The sequence below is a fragment of the Oreochromis niloticus genome, linkage group LG23, assembly GCF_001858045.2.
Source record: "Oreochromis niloticus isolate F11D_XX linkage group LG23, O_niloticus_UMD_NMBU, whole genome shotgun sequence".
Classification (NCBI taxonomy): Eukaryota; Metazoa; Chordata; class Actinopteri; order Cichliformes; family Cichlidae; genus Oreochromis; species Oreochromis niloticus.
Genome location: NC_031986.2, coordinates 38,748,801 through 38,773,169, shown reverse-complemented (window position 1 = coordinate 38,773,169; position 24,369 = coordinate 38,748,801). Strand labels below are relative to the sequence as shown.

General features: G+C 40.8%; 4 protein-coding genes across 6 annotated transcripts; 2 read left to right on the top strand and 2 right to left on the bottom strand.

Moving 5' to 3' along the window:
- Window positions 1-1,965: 1,965 nt before the first annotated feature.
- On the bottom strand, window positions 1,966-11,771 carry vamp4 (vesicle-associated membrane protein 4). 2 transcript variants are annotated; one of them, XM_005478929.3, is made up of 9 exons: window positions 11,554-11,771; window positions 10,725-10,862; window positions 9,818-9,919; window positions 6,923-6,969; window positions 6,550-6,600; window positions 5,530-5,630; window positions 3,871-3,950; window positions 3,394-3,445; window positions 1,966-3,296 (listed from the first exon to the last, which is right to left on the bottom strand). In XM_005478929.3, exons 2-9 carry the CDS (start codon window positions 10,725-10,727, stop codon window positions 3,271-3,273), a joined length of 462 nt encoding a protein of 153 aa, XP_005478986.1. In that variant the 5' UTR covers window positions 10,728-10,862; window positions 11,554-11,771; the 3' UTR covers window positions 1,966-3,270. The 2 variants fall into 2 exon arrangements, with proteins under 2 accessions (XP_005478986.1, XP_005478988.1); XM_005478931.4 differs by lacking the exon at window positions 10,725-10,862.
- A 1,253-nt stretch (window positions 11,772-13,024) lies between these two features.
- On the top strand, window positions 13,025-14,415 carry rangrf (RAN guanine nucleotide release factor). 2 transcript variants are annotated; one of them, XM_003439900.4, is made up of 2 exons: window positions 13,025-13,118; window positions 13,253-14,415. In XM_003439900.4, exon 2 carries the CDS (start codon window positions 13,266-13,268, stop codon window positions 13,839-13,841), a length of 576 nt encoding a protein of 191 aa, XP_003439948.1. In that variant the 5' UTR covers window positions 13,025-13,118; window positions 13,253-13,265; the 3' UTR covers window positions 13,842-14,415. The 2 variants fall into 2 exon arrangements, with proteins under 2 accessions (XP_003439948.1, XP_013122080.1); XM_013266626.3 differs by having other exon boundaries at window positions 13,035-13,126.
- Window positions 14,416-17,179: 2,764 nt separating this feature from the next.
- On the bottom strand, window positions 17,180-19,660 carry itpa (inosine triphosphatase (nucleoside triphosphate pyrophosphatase)). Its single transcript, XM_003439901.5, has 8 exons — window positions 19,532-19,660; window positions 19,228-19,285; window positions 19,069-19,133; window positions 18,917-18,990; window positions 18,794-18,825; window positions 17,875-17,987; window positions 17,718-17,794; window positions 17,180-17,528 (listed from the first exon to the last, which is right to left on the bottom strand). Exons 1-8 carry the CDS (start codon window positions 19,592-19,594, stop codon window positions 17,396-17,398), a joined length of 615 nt encoding a protein of 204 aa, XP_003439949.1. The 5' UTR covers window positions 19,595-19,660; the 3' UTR covers window positions 17,180-17,395.
- Window positions 19,661-19,720: 60 nt separating this feature from the next.
- On the top strand, window positions 19,721-24,309 carry mettl13 (methyltransferase 13, eEF1A lysine and N-terminal methyltransferase). The gene is made up of 9 exons (XM_003439737.5): window positions 19,721-19,993; window positions 21,241-21,513; window positions 21,595-22,063; window positions 22,156-22,355; window positions 22,453-22,642; window positions 22,884-23,057; window positions 23,164-23,376; window positions 23,488-23,619; window positions 23,833-24,309. Exons 1-9 carry the CDS (start codon window positions 19,841-19,843, stop codon window positions 24,123-24,125), a joined length of 2,097 nt encoding a protein of 698 aa, XP_003439785.1. The 5' UTR covers window positions 19,721-19,840; the 3' UTR covers window positions 24,126-24,309.
- The last annotated feature ends 60 nt before the right edge of the window (window positions 24,310-24,369 follow it).

Below are 24,369 nucleotides of genomic sequence, written 5' to 3'. Positions count from 1 at the left end.
AATTACTGTTTTAATTATACCTTTTATTGTGTAAAAGCCTCCAATAATATGCCTCATCCTGTGTGTCTAAGGAGATTTGCTTGACATTTCGGTCAATAATAGAGGGGAAAGCTTGTCCTTGTTGGATACAATTACCTTCTGAGAAGACAGTGTTCCCTTTCATATTGGAAGGGGGGGGCGGGGTGATGCAATCGGCCAGAAAGAGCCGTCATCACGAGTGGTCGAAGGTTATAAGTCCTTTGACAACTGGATACCTGACGTTGATCCCCGTGAGTGAAATTTCCCAGCACTCCTCCTGTCACTTGTTGCCTGAGTGGATTTGTTTCTGTCTTTTCTGACACACTGCCTGTAGCGCCTGTAGTGACTCACTCCTACAGTTATCAGATACAAGGATCACTTTGGAGAGCCAGAATAAAAGATCTGAAAGAGAAACACTCCAGGTGCAGATAAACATACTTTCCAGTCTAAACTAATCTTTACAGCTCTCAGCTTACCTTCATATCCTGCCTTTGTTTGCGTTTCTTGAATCTCTCCTGGCTCCTTTCCTACTCCTCTTATTCTCATGCCTCCTTACTTTTCTATGTTCGCAGTTCTTGACCTGGCAGGTCACTCTGATGCCTAAATTGTCTACTTTAGGGATGCCAAAGGGAAAAGAGTGAAAAGGAGAGCCGGTCAGCTAGAAAGTAAACAAGATAAGACATGCAGTTCCCTGAAAATACTACTTGCATGTGCACGTAATACTGCTTCTGGTAATACTTACTTGACACATTTACCTTTATCAAAGCAACGATTGGCTGGAAAGATGGATGAACAGATGAATAGGGTACAATATGCTTAAAATCAACTTTTCTTTTATGCGGTATTGTTAGATATTAATTTCATTAATATTTTCCAATAATTTAAATTAAAGAGAAGTTTAAAGGTGAAACCAAAAGAACCACAGGTAAACATTCATGAGGAGAATTAAAATAAAGAGCAAAGAGTCTCCTAAAACCACTGACACTATGATCTTTTATTTGATCATTCTCAGATGAAGAGGGTGCGTGCTCGTTAACTGGCCGCTGCTGGTTGGCATATTATCCATTCTGCTCTCTTGTGGGTTTAATTCACTTTTATATGACTCGTAAATTCGTCGCTATGCCCGGAATCTGAAGTCATCCAATATCATCACCTTGCAGAGGACCAAAACATCCTCGGCTGCCAATGTGGGAGTGTCTCAGCAGGGGCAACGGATAAAAGTGTCTCATAGATTTAAGCAGTAGTGTGGCCCAAATCTTTTCTCCTGACCAGTAGCAAAATTCAAAACTCTAAGCTTTAACTCTTGACAGGGCAGCAACTTTTACAGCCAGGACTTTACAGCCTCTGTGGTTACCATCGAACAACATGCACCTTTATCACCACAGCTTTAACAACATTCAACCAAGTGCATGAGATGAAATGACCTCTCTCTTCTTCAGAACTGAAATTAAGTCCTCCCCCCCACTGTGTGCATCACTAATGAGCACAAACTGGAATGCCATTTGCGTATGATCAATAAAAGGCAAGGTCCCTATGGGCCAATTTAATTTCTCCTCCTTCAGAAGAGTTGGGTAGTGCTGGCTGAGTAAAGGGCAGAGCTGTCAGTGTGCGTTTGCGTCTACTGTCCAGGGAACGAGAGCAGCGCGTCTGTCAGAACAATAACACCTCACGAGCTCCGGTCCCTCCAACTTTAGTGCCATCATGGGACTCCAAACTGCCAGTAAAGCCACAAGCCAATAAAACTGTCGGGTAATGAGAAGAGATAAAAGGACTTTGCAGGCTCTGAGAGCATGAGGATAGTTAAGAGTGTTTCAAAGTGGTGGTATGGCATGAGAATTACTTTTCCCCCCTCTATACATGTTTCCCCATACGCCCTCCATCCATACTCATCTATTCAGACTTCCTATAAGACAGTGTACTAGTTCAGACCACAGCAAAGCAGACAAGTGCCCTTTAAAATCATTTTATTTCAGAGCAAAAAAAAGAATCACAGTCTTCCAATGCAATGCCAGAGTATTATACATCATTACAGAATCAATATTTACAGCCAAAATAAATATTTAAAAAAGACCATGTAGAGTTAATTCCAGACAATTACACCTATTCTTGTTTCACAGCTCAGCTTTCAGCACATAAATCGCCCCCCCTCCTTATAACGTAACCATACAGTGAACCATACAGTCCCTTCAGCGACGACGGGAACACCAGCAGCTAAACACTTAATAAGAAATCGAAAACAGTGGAGAAAAAGAAAAAGACAGAAGCAGCCTATAAACCAAACAGAACCATCTGCAGACTGAGAGATGTAATGTCACAAGTGGGAAAAAAAATTTGACAGCTGTGACCAAACAGGCCCGAAGCTCAGCATCTGAGAACAGAATGGTTAGGAGACATTCATAACCTTGGTGTTTTGGTTTGACGTGGTTCTTCTGTACACTCTAACAATCTATGGTGATATTTGTTACAGAGCAGGTTCTTGTATGAATACATGTAGTTCCTTTCTAGTCTCTTGTTTCTGTGAGAACGAGGAAAGATACCTGAAAAGTGAAAGCAGTCAAAGCCACTGAAATGATTAAGAAAGAAACACCACTTTAGACCCCACAGATGAACCTCAGATGTTCTCCCGCCTTGTGATGGGCAGAAAAATGTGCTTTCATTCACCAAGCGTTCCCTTTAAACATTCTCAGTGTCCAAGCCTCAGAGTAAGTGAGCACACAAGGAAATCGTGGGCAGACATCAGAGGTTTATCTGCTGGACGTTTACAGCCTCTTTATGTAAGACTGCTGCAGCAGAAACAGACTGGCTAAACTAAGAGATGGTTGGCATCGATTCCCTGCCTTTACAATATCGATGTATATGATGTTACATGCAGGACTTGTTGTCAAGTCCTGCATGTGATATGTATCATGGAATGGAGCACTCCTTCACATTGACTAGAGGGCTGAGAGGTTTCTCCCAAACAGCACTGGTGGAATAAATCCCCATTTTTTCCCCATGTGTCCCATTTCTGGAGCTTAGTTTCAAGTTAGGGATCAAACCAAGCCTTAGTACCGACCTCACTGTAGATTTATGTGAGAGTACAGTGATAAGATCTGTACTAAGTGGCAAGTAGAGACCAGATCCTTGAGGGTATAGAGGATGACACTGAAGAGGGTGTGGGAAGCTGGCTGCTGCCCCCTAGCTGGAGTGGAGGATTGTGTGCAGGGGTAGCTAGAGGACGAGGAAGGTTGTCCCCATCCTCCTCCGAAGTCACTAGCGATATCGAAGAATCACTGGAACTGATGAAGAGAAGAAAAGAAAAAAGTAACAGTAAGAGAGAAGTTCTGCGCACTTTCTAAATTTACACTCTGTTCATGTATTTAGTATAATACTTACTAATGATAATCAGCAGGAGAGCAACAACCACCAGCGCAATTATCATCTTCATCTGAGAGAGAAACAACACATTAGACACAAAACACACAACGGTGAATATCTCCTGTGGAGGACCAAAAACTGCCATAATCATAAATACATGCAAAAAATAAGCCATTAAATGCATTAAACATAACACTGAAAGTTAATGTAGGCATTCATTAATATGTAAAATGTTCGTATAATTTGTATAATTTCTCCTTCATTATTGAAATGAAGGGAGCTATCATGGGGTTCAATGCTTTGCCTATTTGTAGATCTACTTTGGAAATAGCTACTTGCAGACTACAGATAACTACAGAACTTAAAACTTTTGCTAATCAAGCTGATTTGCTAGATTACCTCCTCATTTCCATAACGAGCAGATATTTAAATGTTATTTGTGTTGCATTTAATGGCATTCAAATATATATATTAAATAAGAAATGGATGCCCCACCTTCATATCTCTCCACCACATCCTCCTGTGCAGCTGTTTGGCTCGGCTACTGAAAGCAGACGCGTTGTCCGATAGGCTCTCTGCAACATCACATGATCACGGCACAGATGAGTGAAGGACACGTGAGGAGGGAAGTAAATCAAAGAGGACAAAAAAAAAAGGACATCTGCTTATTGGTAAAGTAAACAATAAGCTGAATATTGTTTTCATTCTCAAGCTGGATAGGGTCACTCAAGTTTTTTGGCTCGGTGTTGTGCATGTGTAGGAGTTATGTAAGACTTAACTGTGATGGTGAAGTCACTCCTCTAAACATCGTTTTTTTTTTTTTAAACCAACTCTATTGGCATCAATTGTTGTACAAGTTTCCACATTAAAACACAATGGAGCAAAAACACATTTCCTCCAGCCCTTCTCCAAACGACTCGCCCACACCACTGATTTTCTGTTTCTTGGATACCGTTGTTAACTTTATGTTTATGTATGATAACATGAAGGTAGGGTCGAGCTCCCTAGTGTGCATTGCTGTACTTATCTAAGCTTAGGTCCCTATTTAGAGTCTTTGTCTCTGCTGTTTCCATCTCCATGTTTACAACCTGTCACCACTACAGAGCAGTGCTCAGGCTTCTAAAAAGAGGCTTTTGGAATTTAACCACAGACTACCTGCACATGGGTCAGAGGGCAAACTGCTAGTGTCAATTACATGATTGTAAATTTCTCACGTAAACGCAGAAGGAAGACTGAAGGACGACAGGCACAGCGGAGCCACAATTAGACACAGACATGTCCACATGCACAAAGACTCACATCAAAGACACACAAAGATGTGTTCCAGATGTGCGTCATTGTCTTGGTTGTCTGATCAACACAATAGACCTAAGCTGGAGTGCAATGTACAACATCTGTGTGTGTGTGACACCAAAAAAACAAATGCAGTGCAGCAATGTGTTTTCATTAGCGGCGAAAAAGAAGAGCTGTGCGTGTCCAACAAAGAGCAGTAAGAGCACAAAACCTGTCGAACGCTATAAGCTGCATACCTGGAAACAGTTACACAGGGATGCAAGGTATTTTTAACACTGCATATATGGAGTCTATTCACATGCCATCGTTGCTACTGCACACCCGAGTCCTGCTGTTTGAAGAACTTTGCATAATGTTAATGCTTTTATCCTTGTTAAGAGCCAAAACATATTTAATATTTTAAGGTTTACAGAAATTGTTCCATTTAATTTACGTAACACACCGACACAATGTAAAGGTAGGATATCTTCAGTGCACAGTAACACTTAGCTGACTGTTTGACTTTGGAACTTCTTACCAGTTGAATACATCTGTTAAAAACTATTCTAAATTAGTCTTGCGCTGTAATGAGAGCTAACCACATGCTTGCATTACCATTAAAGTTGAGGGCATTCAACTTTAAGGTTGTTTGCATGCTACGAATGTCCAAGCCTCATTAGTAAATGACTTTCTTCTAAATTTGATGCACATAGCAGAAAGCTTTACTAAATACCTAAGTAACCCAAAATAAAATAAGTCTGTAGGGTCTTTCTGGAAACGAAATCTTAAAACAATAATAGTAATGGTATTTCCTGCCTTTCATGCTTGAGTAGTGCACACATGTCTGGTAAATATGCACATGTGGCGGCTCGTGTGTCTCACCTGACTTGTCCTGCAGGTCATCGAGTCGCTCGCCCCTCTCTATCACCTTGGAGATGTTCTCCTGCATCACGTCGATCACCTCGTCGACCTGCGACTGCACCCTGAGGACACAGAATCACAACGGTAGGACCGGTCTTATTTTGGTACAGTACAAAGATTCTCTATGTCTGGCCTTGTCCAGCTGGCAGACAATGAAAAGCATGACAGATGTCCTTCAGCCTCAGCGTGACCTGTCTGCACCTGTTAGGTATCTGCAGCAAAGTTCAAATCCTTTATTTATACTACTCATAACTGAGTATGCTATGAGTAGTTCAGATTACCCTTAGGTCACCCTTATCTTAGAGTAATACCACTTGGAGGCCTGAATGGTTAACAAGCGGGAAGAAGTTGGCAAAGAAACTCATGAGTGAGGAAAAATAATGATATAAAACTGTGGAATTTCTCTCTATAACAACTGTCTGCTCTCACTCACAATCAAACTGACTGTTTCAAACAAAAGCTCTGCAGTAAATTATCAGTCTTGGCTATCAGCTTGATTGCATGCTGAAGGTGGTATACAGTCATAAGCCAGAGCAAAACAAACAATTAGAAAGACATAAAAGAAGTATGAGCTGCCATCACGACACATAAACAACTACAGTGACCACAGCGGTTAAGGTTCAAGAGCCCCGTGAATTTAACATTCGTCAAATGTGCAGCTATGGCATCTAGTTTCATATGCTCACAACAATAACAAACTATAAAGTATGAATGGAGTGTGGAGAAACAAGTCAGAGTGCCAGACGGTCTCAACAATGACCTCCTCTGTTCTCTGTTAGTCTGCAGAGGGACTGAGACATCCTGAGAAGGTTACACAATAACCTGCACACGATGGGCTCTCTTACACAATCTGGTAATAACCAGCAGCTTTTGGTAAACATTACGAACCATAGTTACATAACACCAATACCAAAACCAGTAATGGAAATACTACTCTGACCTCTGATTCTTTGTTGTAATGAGGTATGTGTTTGTACTTACTGCTTGATTTTGTCATTCTGAGGTCCAAACCTGGGTCCTGTTGGCCCTCTCCTGAAAAACAAGCATGGATGAAGTCAAATGTACAGACTACAACCATGAATTGTGCTGATTAGTTAGTGTACTATGCTCTAACAATCAATATTATCGATATTACTCCCATAGACTGGCTACAACTTTAGACTGGCTATTAAACTTTCTCAATTTGGTGGTTGGTTGTTTTCTCTATGCTCTAAAACCTGGTCAGTATATGTCAGAAAAACATAACATCTTCACAGCCTGATTCATCTGAGCAAATTAAGGCTCTACTGTTTGAAATGCAACTTAATTTTAAATATCTAATGTATTATTATTAAATTCATTAACAAACACTCACAGAAAGAAGTCTTCCTCCTCATCAGAGTCTTCCTCCAACAAATTCCTCTGTAAAAGAGAAAAAGGTCAGAGTTCACAGAAGTTGGGACTATTGCCTGCCTGATATCTATTTTGGATAAGGAGGGACTTGGTCAGAGCACTAGTCTATTACCAACATTAAAGCCTGAGCAGATTGCTGACAAGTAGTCCTGGTGATGAGAACTCAAGAAACTGGACGTACTATATCCATCAAAAGGCCAAAACGCTGCTTTAGGGATCAATGACAGCCTTTGGCTTACTATCCTTCGAAGGTCAATACAGTGAATACAACATTAGCCCAGTGCTTCGATTAGCCAAAACATTAAAACCATTAACAGATGGTCTAAATACAGTCAAACTGATCAGCTTGTTAAAAAGCAGTTGTTTGCTAGGAAACCTTAGGTCCTGGCAATTAATCAACATGTTACTTTCACACCTTAACACCCTGCCTAAACACTGATGCCAAAAAAGCGCAACCCCATAGCAGCCCCCTGCAGGACAATAATCCCTAGCACACTGCAAAAAAATCACTCAGGAACAGCTCAAGGAATACAACAACAAGTCTGACTAATGCAGGCCCTACCCTCCAAAAATCAAGTTCCACAGGATCCATGCTACAACCGGTCAAAGTTACAAAGGGCTCCAATATCAGGCTGTTGTATGATGAATGAACAGCAGAACAAAAGCTGAATCTCTGTTGTCCAAAGCCCAATAAAAACTCCTTTATCTGTTCTAAGTAGAGGTTGTTAGTGATGCCCCAAAATAAGGGCACCACTAAAATAATGCATAATAACTGGAGGAACACATAACCAATATACTAATAAGTTGTTTGTAAACACACTGCCTACCTACAAAGAGCTATGTGACTACGAAAACAGACACCTGATGTGTTTTCTTGTCTTATTTCTAAGACAGGCTCAATAGAAACCCAAGCTTGTGTTGCATGACTGGCTGAATTCAGGCACACTATTAACTTTTCCCCAGATTTTGTTTTCCAGCCTGGTGCAGACTGGATGCCTTGTTATTACTGGCCAGGTGGGCAGTCGTCACAGTGTGCAGCAATAAAAATTCAAGTCTGTTGATCTAAGAATGTGATGTGTGAGAGCAGCCACTACATTACATAAGCACTGGAGTGAAAGTATTTCAGGGCAGGACGATCAGTATGCTATATCACTACCCTCACCTACGGTCATGCTCTTTAGACAGTGACTAAAAGAATGAGAGTGTGAATTCAAGCGGCAGAAGTAAGCTTTCTCTAAAGGGTGGCTGGCCTCTCCTTTATAGACAGGGTGAAGAGTGCGGTCATTCAAGAGGGGCTCGGAGTACAGACGCTACTCCTTCACATCAAAAGGAGCCAGTTGAAGTGGTTGTGATGCCTCCTGTGTGAGATTTTCCAGACATGTCCTGCCCGAAGGAGGCCACAGGGTAGACCAGGGACACACTGAAGAGATTATATCTCTCAGATAGCCAGGGAATACCTTAGTGTTCCCCTGGATAAGCCGGAGGACTAGGATAGGGAGAGGGAGGTTTGGGTGTCTCTGCTTAGGCTGCTACCCCAGCAAACCGGTGGCGGATAAGTGGAAGAAAATGGATGAATGGATGGACAATCAGTATGCTGAGAAGCCAACATAAAACTGTACAGATCAGATAAAAAAAAAAGAAAAAAAGAAAAGGGATGGGACAACCTGTCTGGCATCTTACGGCGAATTATGCCACAAAATCACTGCAGTGATGAAAAGTCTGAACGACTGCTGGCTTTAATCAGGGCAAAAAGCACTCTGGTGTAAATTGCTAATTATAAAGAATAAGTGAGGACAGCTGCATTAAATTCTCACAGGAGAAGAGAACGAGTCTGTTTCTTATTGGACTGAAGGCAGGTGGACTTTATCCACTGCTACTAGAGACTACACAAGAAAGGTAATCGATATTAAAACCCAACAGTGTGAAATTTTTATGAGAAAGATCAATTACATTTGAATTTCATTACCTTAGCAGTAACGAAGGTTAAAATCTCAATTCTTTCAGCCATGGCATTCACCTTCTAATAACTGCGACACCTATGGATGCACTGTAGTGTCAATTCTGCCAGTCAATGTCGGGCCAATACAATTTATTCTCCTGTAAATAAAATGGCATCTGCAAAAAATCTGTGGGAATGGTGGCCATAAGATCATAAAATACTTTATAAGTTAAGGCACTAACAATCTCCTTCTGTACAAACTTCTTTCTTTCTTTCCATTCGAGACAGCAGACGTGAAGGAAACTGTTAGCAATTATTGTAAGACAGGAGGCCGGGCACTGAAGGAAAAGCATGGGAGGTTATTTTGTTATGCAAGCCTCCCGGTAAGCTTTGCTTTGATCTCAGCTCAACACAACAGCAAACAGGATGACACAGAGGAAAGAGAGGAATGAACACAATAAAGAATAAGGAGGAGGACAGGGGAGGTTGAGGTGCGTGGGACGGGATGATCAACCTGATGAGGACCAGACATTTGGCCATAGCAGTTTCTAAAGCTTCACCCCTTAAAAAAAAAGTTGTTTTGGTTCGCTCCCCTTATTTTTGTTGCTTTTCCATTATGACTAATCTGACAAATAAACTTTCTACATCTGATACAGGGCTTTTTCCTCGCTCAGGATGGGATCCACAGTCAATCCACAGTAAAAGTAATGTGTTACCCTATGAGATAGAAGTCCAGCATGTCCAGTACCCTCTTGCCCAACATCTGAAGGAACAGGCTCCATCTCTCTCCAACCATGAATGGTATAAGTGGTTTAGAAAATATACTACATGTCCTACTTTGCTTCTCTAACTGCGCATGCAATTTGTTACAAACCCAAACGCCAAACACCAGCTCCTCCATGTCTATTTGTGTCTCACCCTCTCGCTGCGAATCGATCCCGTGACCTCATCGTCGTTGAGGTGTCGTTTAAACTTCGGTGGCATGTTGTCTTCAGGCTGCTCCTCCCGGTCTGGCTCCCTCTGTAGGGCAGGAGAAGAAAAGTCATCAATGAAGCTTTACCACACTGTGGGAGAACTTAAAACAGAGTTAGATACCTGAATTGAGAAGATTCCAGTATTGGTAAGAGGAAAGGAGTTACAGACATAACCACATGCAGAGTTTACAAACATACTGAGAATCTAAACATTATAAATGACTAAATGTGAATTCACGGCCCAGCAATACAACTCTATTTGTTTAGCTACTTTATTTCACTGTTCACTACACTCTTATTGTTCTGGATATATTGAGCCACTTTAATGTAAGACATCTGTATTCTATTTTATTCATCTGAGCTATTTTACTTTACATAGCCTCTTTACTGTATCAGGTTTAGGAATCTCAAGAGTGTAGCTCAAGATAACTGATTTTTCCAGTCCCCAAAGTAATTGGATGTGATGTTGGATCAGATATTGAGTTTCCAGCTTCTCATATACAAGAAACATAATATTTTTTAAAACAGTCCAAAAACAGATATCTTATGAAGCTGTTTTAAATCCAAATCCTTCTGGTGGAGCAGGTGTTGAGTCTCACTAGATATGAAAGGAAATGTCATCATTGCTCTCCATGTAACACGGAAATGGAAAACATGCTGTTCTTCCAATTATGCACCCTGGAGTCTGTGTTTGGGTGTTTCATGCTCCAAAGAGCAAGACAAAACACACACAGATGCTTCATTAAAGGGCCTCTGTGACACTGAACTAAACAACATGTGGCCCTCAGTGGTAATATAATCACAAACACACACACACAGAGTCTCTGTTAAACCAACAATACAACTTATACCATTGAATCCAGCTAGTTCTGACACAGTGGCTTTCTCAGATTCCTTTTCTGGCACTGCAGCTGGAAAACTGGGCCTTTCAGCGGTCAGAAGAGGAGAAGAGCTTTCCAGTAAACAGAGAAGAGAGGCAGGGGACAGATCTGAAGCAGGAATAGTGTGAAGAGAAAGAAGCCAGAGTTACATCTACGTAACATGTTAAGGCTCAGGCAGGAAAGCAGGAAGACGTCTATTTCAAGAGTCAATTTTAAAGGTAAAAAACTGAAAAACAGAAAGAAAAGCAGTGATTTATTACATAAAGGAAAGGCTTGGTTTCACACTGGAACAAAAGACCTGTGGAAATTGCTTAATGTTGGCTGTTGATTATTAATTACCCTAATCAATTCATTGATTGCAACTTTAAGCAAACAGAAGAAGAATGAAAAATCAATCCCACAATCAATTTCTATCAAGAGAGGAATACCAAATGAGTAAAGCTTGGCTATCTGCGGCCGATTTCCCCCCTTTTTTCTATTACAAGTAAAGTAATAGCTTTAAGGATCCCTCAGTTTAGCAAAGGAGTAAAACTGAACACACAAGCTCACAATCTCATAAGCTAATTAACATTATATCACAGCCGTCAACAACTTTAGCAGGTCGAGCTGTTTGACAGCCTAAATCTTAGAAAATAATATTCCTGTCAACCTAATTAACAATGAAGTTTCAACTCCACAATACGAAAAACAATTTAAAAGCTACTACAGCTTAGTTACACTCTTCTTTATTATTTTACCCGTATCAGACAGGCCGCTTAGCTACCAAGCTAAGCTAAGCTAAGGATGCTAACGCGGCTACCTGCTGTTTTCCACAGGATCCGCCGCTCGAAGCCGGTAAACTCCTCCACACAGAAACTCAGAAATTAACACGAAGGCTTAATGCGACTTTACGGATCTGTTTGATTCATCTCAAATGCTATCAATGACCATGAAACACGATGATCATTGTGGATGCCAGCTCTCCTCTTCCTATCTTTGCTCGGTCTGAATCAGCTGACCAGGAAATCAACACAAACAGCTGGAGGAGGAGGAGGAGAAATTGCTGCAGATGTTTTACGGCCTGCGGAAAATGTTTTACCTTACGTTCTTTTATGCAGTAAATATTCCACTTCTACACAGAAATATATAAAATATAATAATAACAATAATAATAATGATAAACCAATTTTCAGTGTAATAAGTAGACTGCTTTGACTTTTGTCACAGGAGTGCGTGTTTTTACAGTGTTTATGAGGATTTCATTGTTTATTAAAATGTCTTCTTCCACCTTATCTATACAAGAAGTTCAAAGTAATATATGTTTAGAAAGAAGAAAAATCTGGTCTCTTCAAAGAAACAATTAATTTTACCAATGTATTTATGGTGCCTTTACACTATTTATTACAAACAATCGCCAGTGCTGAGACAGAGAATTGTACCAAGGATATTACCACTAGTTTTTTCTAATAAATACGGTAAAATAAGTTTTAGCTGATCTATAAATAGACAGATTCTTCCGCTCTTTCTGTACATTACATGCTTTCTTCTTTATAACATTTGGGTTGCTTAAAAATGTTGAGCTGATAACACTGACAACTTAACATTTTCGAACAAAGAATACGTTATTTTTACTCATAAAGGAAAAGACTGAATCGTTTCTTTCCCACAAATCCAAATGAGACCAAACATAATTAATGTATCCAACATCTTTTTAAAGGTACAATGGGTGTTGATTATTAATGAACCTAATCAATTCATGGTTTGCAACAAAAAAAAAAATTAATGGATGTATTTAACATCTTTAAAGATATTACATGAAATTATTGTCTTTTATTCTTGTTTTTTTAATTTTTGGTTTAATGTTAGATTTATCCAGCTTTTTACCTCGTTAAGGGAGTCTTTTGTTTATATTTGTCATTTGTCATTTGTGTCATTGTGTCATTTCCAGGTCATTTGAAAGAAAGGTGAATCTTGCTATGAAACAGAAAGCAGGAGTGGGATCATATAAGTTTATACTTGTCCTTTTTGAGCACAAAATTTGTGTTACTTTTATGTAGATGAATAATATATTGGGAACTTTGTTTTGTTGAACGTCCATGTACGTCATTTGGACATTCAGCATTTAAATGTTCGAATTAAACCTACTTATATATTTCTTTTCTTTGTTTTCTTTTTTTGCTATGTATGTTATGAGCTTGAAAACTAAATCAGAAACTTTAGATTTATAATTTTTAAGTTTATTCTGCGAAATCGTTTCTGTCGAGGTCTGCCACACCTGTAGGTGGCAGCAGCGTGTTTGTTATAATGGCAAAAAAAAAAAAACACACGCAACAAGAAGAAGAAGATTAAGTTTTCACCGGAACCACATTGACCGTGCAGTGGGAGGTGAGCTGGTGAGCTGCAGATGTGTTCAGCAACTTCACCAAAGCTTCTGTTTTTTCCTTTACAATTTTTGTTAAGTAGGTGGTGTTTATGTGGGTGGAGACGGTCTCACCTGTGGTGTTTCTTTCTGTTTACAGGCTTCACAGAGAAATGCAGAGTGCAGCAGCTAACGAGGCTCATCCTCTGTTTGGAGGAGCCCTGTCAGCTGTGATCCCTCACAGCGCCACAGATATCAGCGAGTTGAGAGAAATCCCGGACAACCAGGAGGTGTTTGCCCACGCCCACACAGACCAGAGCCTGATCGTCGAGTTGGTGGAGTACCAGGGTCAGGTGGCAGACCAGGATGCAGCCAGGTACCACTTTGAGGACATCGCGGGAAGCAACAAAGCTCTGGAGCCGGGGGCTTTTGAAGTGACTAGTGTTGTGACTCTGCCCAAATCTGAGCTGTCCCTGTCAGAGTGCAGCACTGCGTGGATGCTGACTGGGACTCAGTCCGTCTCTAAGTTCAATGAAGAAGCAAGGAATTCAGTGACCATCCACTTGGGCCTGTTCCGTCTGCCGCAGTTCTCCACAGATGTCCTCATCACATTTAATGACCCGCAGAGTATCAGCCCTGAGAGCAGCAGTGCCTGTGCAGTGGGGACACACCAACAGCCCTGGATGGTGAAGGACTTCCAGCGCCTCGTACAGACTCTGACTCTGCATAACCCTGGGCTCTTCGGGTAGAGCAAGTCCACTTTTATGATATGGTGTCTCTCGGTCTCTCTCCCTGTGGGACATTAACAACATTTTTAAAAAGCAGACTGGTTATAGACTATATTTTTTAAATTCTGAGCTTATTCCGTTTGCATCAAATGTCATACAACACATCTCCCCAGTGGAATAGACCCTTTATTTAAAGCCACCTTTCCCCCGTACATAATGCGGTTGCTATCTTTTAAAAAGCGCTATGTGGGGGAAAATGCTTTGTAGAATAACCTCATAGTTAAACTTTTTTAAATCTCTCAATCAGTTCAGTAGTTAATTACATATTTTAAGAACATTTTGTGCATGGCGTCAATGCTTTTTAGGGCTGAGATATAGTCAGGTGTATGTTTTCATGCAAATAAAGTTTTCAGAGAGCAGCAGTCATGCTTCTTCCCTGAAACACAGGAGTCCCTGTTATGCTTTGTTCTATTTAAAAACTGCAAACCAAATATGACAAGAAGGCTCCCACTGTTGTTTAGTTTTATTTAAAGTTCAAATGATTGGTGTATACCATGCCACTATAGTCTGTATTAAATCTCACATATTGGATTAATATGAGCAAATTATCATTCATTTGAAGATATTTCCTTTCTACGTAAAGGTACAATTGGGTCTTGAAATGTTTACAAGGTGATAACGTTTCAAAATCAACTTTAATTTAAGGACTGAAACAAAACTATTAACTGTTGAAAAAATTAATGACTTTATTATGCATATCTGGAATTACTTGTCTCATTCTCTCTGTATTTTACTCCAAAACACTGCCGTTGTACTTAAGCATGTTTTATGGAGACTTATTTATTTTAATTTATTTAAACTTTATTTATACAGGTAGTCCTATTGAGACTCAGTGTCTCATTTACAAGAGAGACCTGTTTCAGACAAAACACAAGTAAATTAGAAATGACTAACGAAGAGAAATACCTTATTATTATGTATAAATCACAATCTTCCCCTTAGGACTACTTGATTTTAAGTTTGTAACACCCAGATTCTGATATGCTCTTTATACTGGCTGTTTTTACAGTACAGTGGTGATAAAAGTAGTAGCCAAAAGTCAGTGTACAAGTCAGAAGATTATGGCTGAAATTAGATCCCAACATCCCTCTGGAGAAGTTAAATACAGGAAATATTCATGGAGCCCTCTGTGCCTCCACAGAGAGCTTCATGGTTTCGTCATAAACAGTGAAAACGGAGAGGACCAGTCCCAGCAGGAATATGTATTAGGTCAACTGTTTCCATCGTGCACACCAGTGGCCTCATGGTGGATTAATTCATTAGTCTGAACCCTAAAATCCCTTGAGGACACTTCATTCAAGAGTGAGTTTGGTGAAACCAAATTTATAGAGTGGAAAATGGCCTCTATTAAATGTCCTTCTGGAGTCAGATTTTTTTAGATGTCAGCATTGTAAGTCATGTGGTGTATAATCAAAGCCTTTTCCAGGTACACGTGTTATTGTAGGAACAAAAAAATATTTTTAACTTAAATCTGCTGTTAAATAAAACTCATCACAGCAGGAGAATTCAGGTAAGTCGTGCATAACAAATAAAAATGAAGTAAAGTCTGTCTCCCCAGTGCCACATCAAGCCATCCTCCTCCTCTGGCACAACCACGACTGATTAAGAATCTCGTAAAGTCAGGCGTCCTTTCCTCGCAGGATCCTTGAGCAGCACATTCCTTCATTAACCAAAGCATACTCTCTTATTAGAACAGCAAGTTTCCTTGGATAAGCATTGTGTTGGTTCTGTTTGTAATAAAGAATGAAAACATCCTGTGTTTCCCCATGAGGGCTTTGGGGAAAGGTATTCGATTTGCAGGTCGTGTCAGGAGACGCTTTTCCAGCTACCATGGACTTTCAGTGCCTGGAAAAACGCCTATTACTGACTGGCTCCTGGGCACGTTCTATAGTCTCCAGGTTTTTCACTTGTAATGCTTGTCGTATACACATGAGTGAGAGTTTCAAACAAAAGAACCATTGTCTGTTTCTGCCATGGTAGAGGAAACTGAAATATAGTCACAAATTTAAAAAAAACAACTATTTTTCCTATTCCAGAAATCAGTATCTGTATTACAGTTTTTTTTAAACGGTTTCCAAAAACTTTAAACCTAAAGTTGCGTTTAAGAAAATTCAGAAACTCTATAGTTTGGATGGTACCAAGAGTAGACCTCTTTTTCTTGGAAACAGATTTTTTTAAAGTGCTGCAGACACTCTTTAGTACAAAAAAAAAAAAGGCAAGAAAAATGAGCTGCAAGTAGTACTAAAGTAAGTAAAGTGGAGTGAATGAAATATATTGTCAGATTTCTAAATATGAGGATGAAGACACTTACATAGAAATCTACATAAATATGTCCCAGGGACCACATAACACATTATCAGCCAAAAACTGTATCATATTAAAAACATGAATATCGTTCCTGTTAGTGGGCTTGGATAGTGTATTGAAATTTAGGTATCATGCCCTAATGATACCTTTCAAATGATCCAACAGTCACACAGGCATTTCGGCTTCGATTAATGCTTCAGCACTCACAGTAATTGTTTTGTCTTTTACCTCTAGTAACCTGAAGCCTGGCAGGCAGACTTCATATTCTGGGAAAAACTGGTAAAGTGTCCTTGAAGAGAAAAAAAAACAGCTCCCATGTTCTTTTTTTTTTTGCAACCTTCTACTTCAAATCCCAAATTAGAGTTAGAGGTCTAGAGAAACAGGGTGGTCCTGTGTTTGCACTTTTATTTATGAAACTGTCACTTTTACCGATTATCAATGTCATTAACTACATGGGAAAACGTTACAGTGTACAGTCCTTCATGCAGGAAAGATAAGTGAGAACAATACACAAGTGTAACAAACACGGCATTTAGTGTGTTGATTAAAGTGATTAAACATTTGGTAACAGTAGGAGCAGCACTGACACATGCTTCTACTGCTGTGGAAGCATGCATCACTGATTCAATACATGTGGGAGATATTAGTCACAGGTGTATGCATAGTTCCTGCTTGGAGGCTTTCAGCTCATGGGCCATTTATAACCCAAGATTCTCTGTTATCACTGTGGTGTTTGTACTGAACACCCCGCTCTCCCCTTCAGGGACCCTCCCCTCTCTGGACTCAAGCCCTGTGTCTCACTCCCCAAATCTAGGAGCCAGTCTCAGCCACAGAGGAGTCTGCTGCTCTCATCAGGACCCTGGAGCTCCTGTTTTTCATGAATTATGCTCTTCCTCAGTCTATCTTTGTCAGTCCTTGGAAGCAAAAACTCAGAAGGTTGTCTCAGAGTATCCAAGAGGTAATATTCAAAGAGAAATGTTCACATAGACGGGTGGATTTGTTCAAAAACATTTATTAAAAAATAAGAGAAAACAGATATTACGCAGCACTTTGCCTGCTTAAGAGACTACGGGTACGCATCAAAAATGTTTTATCTTTTATATTTTTCTGGGCTAACAAACAGTTTCGTATTAAGGAATATTTTCTCCCTTTATATTTGATGCATAATACTGCAACTTCAAAGCCTGAAGTTGGAGCAAAAGTTATCTTTAATCTTCCTCCTTTTTCTTCTTGGTCTGTGGTGAGGTATTGTTGGTTTGAGAGAAATACTCAGACATGGCAGCAAGCGCCCGGTACCGGTGGGAGATTGAATTTTTAACTTCTTTGGGCAGTTCAGCATAGCTGCAGAAAAGTGAAAAAAAATTACTTGTGAAAATTATTATTTGATACAAATTTTAAATAATAACAGTAATACTTTATCCCAAGTGCACCACATGAAGCAAAAAGGATTTGTATGGTTGATAATGCAGAGGCAGTGTGTTAACCTCTGGCTCCCCTTGTTGGTTGAAAAGGGGAAATGGTTTTGCTTACGTTTTGTCATATCCATCTGGCTGGAAACAGGGATCCCAGCCAAAGTCTCGAGGCCCCCTGGGTTCTACAATGCACCCCTGAAAATACCACAGGAGTCAATACAAAATACACTCACAAAAGCACAAACACCAGGACAGATTTACAGAGACAGACTGACCTCTGTTTTCCCTCTGAAGAGCTGAATGGGTTCATCTTTCCCAGCAGAGAACGCAAAAGTGCAGAGAGCCCATGCAGATTTATCCTCAAATCCAGCTAGAAGTTTGTACAAACCTAAAACGTATTTTAAAAATAATAATAAAAAAAAAAACAAAAAACAAAAAAAAAACAAAAAAAAAAAAAAAAAAACACACAACTCAAAAGTCAACACTAGTTTTTCTAAAGAAGCTCTGCATAATCCCAGAATGTTGATTTGGTTTATGTGAAGTAACCGTGCGACTTCTTCAGTATCAACTGACTGCAGGTTTATAAACAGATTTTAAAATTTAACTATTAAGGTGCTTGCATAAGAATGAGCCACACAATCAGTTGATGACTGCGGATATGCAAATATGAATGGCCATGAGTACTACTAACAAAGAACCGGGGAATGGCTCCAATCACGGCATTGTAAGATGGTGAGAGATGTACTATTAGAACTGAGGAAGGGAGCCTCTATTTTTATATCAATGCCCTCCCCGCTCAAACCTTCATTCATTCCTGTCCAGGATCTGCACATCTTCATCAAAAGATTGGCCTCTGGCTTGTAGGTGTAGACTGCCGAGTTCTGGCCTGTTCAGGTAACACTTCCGTGCTACATACCTAGCCAGCAATTTTCTGAAGACAATTCTAATTGGCACATGACTCATTGTTAAGCAATGGTGCTGATCTTTATGCAACCGTACTGTCTATAAGGTTTGGGAGCCTGCAGAGAAGTCGTCTGGATAAGGGATGACAGGTTTCTCCAATTGAAAGCAATCTGCCAAAATGACCTAAATCAACTTTCTGGGATTTCCTAACTTGATTATCAAGCATCCATCAAGCTCTGCATAAGTGTGTTTAAACAACACATTCTAGATAGCATTTATTTCATTACTTACCTTCTGGTTTGAGTTTTTCCAGGAACCATTTACTATGAAAACAAATATTTGTTTTTAAACTGACGCTCACTATCACTATGTAAGATGATATAATTGAATACATACTTTAGATAGTTTACTTACATGTAAGGACCAGGTAATCCCCCCAAAGCTCTGAAACATAGACAGGTGTCCTCTACTATGACTGGTCCATCAATCTGAATTTAAAGGGGAAAAAGGCGTTTAACACACTGTCTTTAATTAATACGTGATATGGCAGTGGTTTTATATTGTACCTGTCGTGCAGCCTCCTTACACTTCTGTATGGAGATCTCATCTGGCTCTCCCTGGTATTCAGGCACTGCATAAAGAAAATTTTGCAAGAGCAATGACCACATAATTTTTATCTATGTATTTATTTTTCTTTAGCCAGTGGTGTTACTTTTGATACTCACAGTCGATCTTTTTCGCCACTAGTTTGTAGGGAAACTTGTCGCCCAGGATCTGAATGACCTGACGGATCACAAACAAGCAGACGAAGCAAAAAAAAAAAAAGTAAGGCCTTTTTGTGGCAAACGAAACAAGGGATTTCTGGATTTGGTTACTGCTCCAGTCTCAATCTCACTTTAACTAGCCAGCACAACATGCAGCATGAAAAGGACCGTTAAATGAACACATATTCTTCCTGGAACGGATTAGAAAGGCCACTCCGGCCGTAAACATACAATCCACCTCAGGTATGAAGTATTTGTTTCTTACTTCTTCAAGTTTTTTTGCGTTCCCTGTCACGAAAACCACAGACCTTCCAGCGGGTACCGCCATGATGAATTGAACCCGGATGACTAACAACAACGAACCGAGCACTTCCACATATGCAGCGACCAATAACAGTAAATCTGAGAGCCTCAGCCAATCATCATTAAGTCTGTAGGGGCACTCCACCAATCAGCAAGCGGTACTGCAAGCAATGTTGTCCGGGTGGAAATCAGAGCCAAGTGCCATGTGGAGAAGTGGCTGTAGGTTCAGTGACGGTAAAATCTGCAACGTTTTGAACCATCGCAGCCGACCATGAGTCTTTTACCTCGCACCGCCGAGGAGTTCAGCTCTGCTGAGTACTGGGAGAAGTTTTTTAAGAAGAGAGGGGAGAAGGCTTTTGAATGGTATGGAGACTACAACAAACTGTGCGGTGTGCTGCACAAATACATCAAAATGCAAGATAAGGTAAAGTGGGTGACGAAGGGGTTTGGCGCAACACTCACTATTTGTTTTAATACTGCATTAAGAAATTTAGTTTGCCAGGTGATTTCAAGAGCAACGGTGATATGCAGAGCTGCAGTAACTACAGAGAGCTGATATGCCAAAAGATCAGAAAGAGAAAGAACACTACAGAGGCAATGTTTGTTTTGAGTGTTTTAATGGAGAAATATAGAGAAGGTCTGAAGGAGTAGCACTGTGTCTTTAGAGAAAGCATATGATAGGGAGCCAAGAAAGGAACTGTGGTACTATGTGAGGAAGTCAGGAGAAGTATTTTAGGGTAATGTAGACATATATGAGGTGTCCGGTAGGAGTGACAGATTGGTTGGAGGTGGGGGTGGGATTAGATCGGGGATCTATTTTGAGGCCCTTCTTGTTTTCTGTGGTGATGAATAGATTGACCATTGATGTCGGGCAGGAATTTCTGCACATGACAGACAGACACATAACCTGTGGTGAGAGTAGGGATGCAGACGGGAGGGAGCCTTGAGAGATGCAGTATTCTCTGGATAGACGAGCGAAGAAAGTCAGTGAAACGAGACAGAATACATGTTTGTGAGTGAGAGGGAGATAGGTGTAACAATGAAGAGGAGCAGAGGTAGCAAGTTTAAAAAGTTGGGGGCAATGAACAGTCCACAAGAGAGGTGAAGAAGAAAAGGGAATGTGGAGACAATTTTCAGGGTAATTTGTAACAAAAGTATGAAAGCAAGAGTGAAAGTGAAGGTTTACAAGATGGTACTGAGACCTGCTATCTGAAGACAGTGGCACTAACAAAAAGACAGGAGGCTGAGCTGGAGGTGGAAGAGTTGAGGAGTTGAGTGTATCAGAGGAAAAACTCAGGTCAAGCAGTTTGGAGACAAAGTCAGAGAGGCAAGAATGAGAGGGTTTGGACCTTTACAGAGAAGAGATGGTGGATATATTGGACAAAGAATGCTGAATATGGAGCTGTCAGACAGGAAGAAGGGAGAATGACCTCAGAGAAAGTTCATGGATGTAGTGAAAGTGGACATAGGAGGATGTGAGGGACTGGGTGAAATGGAGGCCGATCCTCTGCTGTGATGATCCCTAAGGAGAAAAGCTGAGTGAAGAAGAAAAGTTTACCAAATCATTCACCTCCTGAAATGTTTACATACGTGGGTGTTGCTAACACTGATTGTGCATTGGCACATTTCCTGCCTTGATAAGTGACCACTAGCTTTATTTCTGTCCTTCAGGTGCTGGTGGTTGGTTGTGGTAACTCTGAGCTGAGTGAACAGATGTATGATGTTGGCTACAAGCATCTGACCAATATAGACATTAGTGAGACTGTGGTCAACAACATGAACCAGCGAAATGCTGAGCGCAGGCCAGGCCTTACCTTCCATCAGGTGGATGCTACTAAAACTCCATATGAGGATGCAAGCTATCAGGCTGCTCTGGACAAGGGCACCTTAGATGCTATGGCATCTGAAGAAGAAGGAGCTTTGGCCAGGAACATGCTCACAGAGGTGAGAAGCAGGTTGATCAGGCTGTGCATCATCAATATACATCTCTGCATGAACTTCAGTGTAGTTTTCTTGTGTTTCCAGGTGGGTCGTGTGCTAAGTGTTGGGGGTCGTTATGTCTGTGTGACACTGGCTCAGGAGAGCGTGATCAAGTTGGCTGTGGAGCATTTTGTTCAGCTCGGCTGGGCAGTGAGGCTCCACTGCCTGCAGGAAGAAAACAGGACAGAGGAAGACTCGTTTGCTCTGCCTGTTTTTGTTCTGGTTTGCACCAAGTTCCGTCAGCCTATGCCCACACCCATTCTTGAGATGTGCCTCGGAGAGGATGGAGCCCCTGTCCGTCACACGCATGTTTCTGAACTGTTGTCAGCTGTGAGGGAGCATCAGGCTTACTCCGTCTTGAGAAAGAGGCTCCGGACGAACACTGATGCCAACTCAAACCTGTCGCTCACGCTCTGCCATGCAAAGACCGGCCTTCCCAGATACACTCTTACAATACAAGATTCTCCACCAGGTGCTAAGGTTCCAAGAGCTAACCAGTTTGCTGTATTTATTGGTGAGCCCAGGCTTTAATTCATCAAGTTTCTGCCTTCTAATATAATTGGGTGTATTGAGTCCTTTGATTATGTTTGTTGTTTGTTTTGTCAGTTCCTCAGGGGAGTGAGACAGCCTGGCTCTACAGCTCTGGTGAGGGGCGGAGGCAGCTAGCAGCCAGTGCTAACTTTCGACGCTTGGTTATTGTATCAATGCACAGGAATCAGGAGTACACAGACATGCAAGCTGTCCAGTCAGAACTCTCACCAGTGGTGATGGACTTGGCTCCCCCCGGTATGCCAGCCAACCACCAGGTAACCACTCATAAGTATCCCTTTTTAAAAAAATGCTGTGTAAAACATTAACAGTCTAAAGAAGCACTTTCCTTTGTGCTCCTTTCCCTGTTTTCAGGTGCCATTTTTGTCTGTGGGAGGTGACCTTGGCTGGCGAGAGGAGGTTAGCAGGGGTGTGAGTCAGCTGAGTGGGGAGTATTGCGTGGAGAATGTCAAAGGAGAAGACGGAGAACTGTATCGCCGACTTGTTTTCCTGTCTAATGCTGCCCTTGTCCAATCAGAGAGCCGTCTTGTCTCATCAAATACTGGTAATGTCTTTTACTTTGTTGAGTTTGTTTCACTTAATAATAAAGTATTTTTATGAATGGTCTTTTTACAAGTAAATAATTAACGCACCAAGCACAATCAGTGATGCACAGACATATAGTATAGGGAGATTACCAGTTAATACCAGAATGCAAGAAACCGAGCAAACCAAAACACAAAAGGAAAACACACAAGATGCTGAAGTTTTACAGCTCTTAACTTTATTGTTTTGTATTTGGGCAGCGACAAGTCAGAAGAGAAAGAACAAAAGGAAGGCCAAGGCATCAGCGGCATCAGCAGCTCCAGCAGCATCTTCAACCTCCATGACTGTGGACAGTGGCTTTCTCTGCTGTGCTCACCATGAAGTCATGGTGGCTTGTCTTGCTATGCTTGGCGTGGGCATGCCACAGAACAAAGGTGTGTGTATGTAGGAAGAACCTATCATGTAATTCATGCATTTATCCCTCTTCAATTGCTCTAAAATATCACATTCAATTAAACTTCATTCCCTAATCCTTCCTAGACATCCCAGTGTCAGTGCTCCTAGTGGGGCTTGGTGGAGGAGGCCTTCCACAGTTTCTGCGGGACTTTATGCCCAATGTAACTATTGAGGTTGTGGAACTAGACCCAGTTGTGTTGGAGGTGGCTAAACAATGGTTCGGGTTTCAACCAGATGACCGTTTGACTGTCACTCTTGGGGATGGTCTGGAACGCATTTGTGCACTGGAAAAAGAAGGTCAGTGAGGGTGTGGATTACAGTGCAATTAAAAGTAATCCAGTGAATATAATGGTTCATCACTATTAAAAATAAAGTATGTTTTGTTTTTGTTTTTTTATTTTTCTCTAGGTGGTCATTTGTTTGATGCCATCATGTTTGATGTAGACAATAAAGATAGCACTCTGGGTATGAGCTGTCCTCCTGCTGCCTTTGTAGAAACCCCAATCCTGCAGAAAGTCCGTAACTTGCTAACTCCCAGAGGTACAGAATCATTTTAAAATACTTTATCTCTTATGCTTAAATCTTTTTTGCTAAATTGATGTGACACTTGCAACCAAAATAAAATAGACTTGTAATAAACAGCCATACTTTTACCAGTCTCAAACGTGACATGTTACTTTTTGATAAAAACAGTTTATCAAAGTTATGTGCTTAGTTTCCAAGTAATATTCTTTCTTTATCTCTCCCTGCCAGGTCTGTTCATACTGAACCTTGCATGTCGAGACCCAGCCCTGAGGAAAAGCGTGCTTGAGCGTGTAAGTGGTGTGTTTCCCACCATCCTGTCTCGAAAGATCGAAGAAGAGATAAATGAAGTCCTTCTGTGCTCTCGTGGCGAAAAGGAGACATCGGACGCCACCCACATTTTGCCATCTTTAAACCAGGCAGCCAAGAATCTGCAGAGTGCACTGTGCTCCAGCGGGACTGAACCCAGCCGTAGGCCGCATATAGACATTGCAGAGTTGCTAAAGGACTTGAGAATAGTGTGAAGCATGTTTGTGACCATTGAGGGCTGAGATTAACCATGTGTCGGGACAGTTTTTGAGATTGTATGACAAACATATTAAAATATGGGAAAAAGTGCTTTGACTTTGCCATTCAGTGCAATGTCATTTAAAGTGTATATGTGTAACATAAACAATCACAAATAAACGTTTTATCCTTTAAACTTAAGTAGTAGAGTGTTACTGAAACTAATTCCCAATGCTGTTAGATGTCATAGATGGGACTGCA

Bases quoted from the DNA above. Each gene is read 5' to 3' on its own strand.
- vamp4 (XM_005478929.3), bottom strand. The intron at 6,601-6,922 runs GTGAGTGTTTGT...CTTGTTTTTCAG, and splicing joins GAGGAGGAAGACTTCTTTCT to GAGAGGGCCAACAGGACCCA. The intron at 5,631-6,549 runs GTAAGTACAAAC...CTGTGTCCTCAG, and splicing joins CAGAATGACAAAATCAAGCA to GGTGCAGTCGCAGGTCGACG.
- rangrf (XM_003439900.4), top strand. From the start codon at position 13,266: ATGCAGAGTGCAGCAGCTAACGAGGCTCATCCTCTGTTTGGAGGAGCC.
- itpa (XM_003439901.5), bottom strand. From the start codon at position 19,594: ATGGCGGTACCCGCTGGAAGGTCTGTGGTTTTCGTGACAGGGAACGCA. The intron at 18,991-19,068 runs GTACAATATAAA...CTTTAAATTCAG, and splicing joins GTAAGGAGGCTGCACGACAG to ATTGATGGACCAGTCATAGT. The intron at 18,826-18,916 runs GTAAGTAAACTA...TTGTTTTCATAG, and splicing joins GGATTACCTGGTCCTTACAT to TAAATGGTTCCTGGAAAAAC.
- mettl13 (XM_003439737.5), top strand. From the start codon at position 19,841: ATGAGTCTTTTACCTCGCACCGCCGAGGAGTTCAGCTCTGCTGAGTAC. The intron at 19,994-21,240 runs GTAAAGTGGGTG...TCTGTCCTTCAG, and splicing joins ACATCAAAATGCAAGATAAG to GTGCTGGTGGTTGGTTGTGG. The intron at 22,356-22,452 runs GTAACCACTCAT...CCCTGTTTTCAG, and splicing joins GTATGCCAGCCAACCACCAG to GTGCCATTTTTGTCTGTGGG.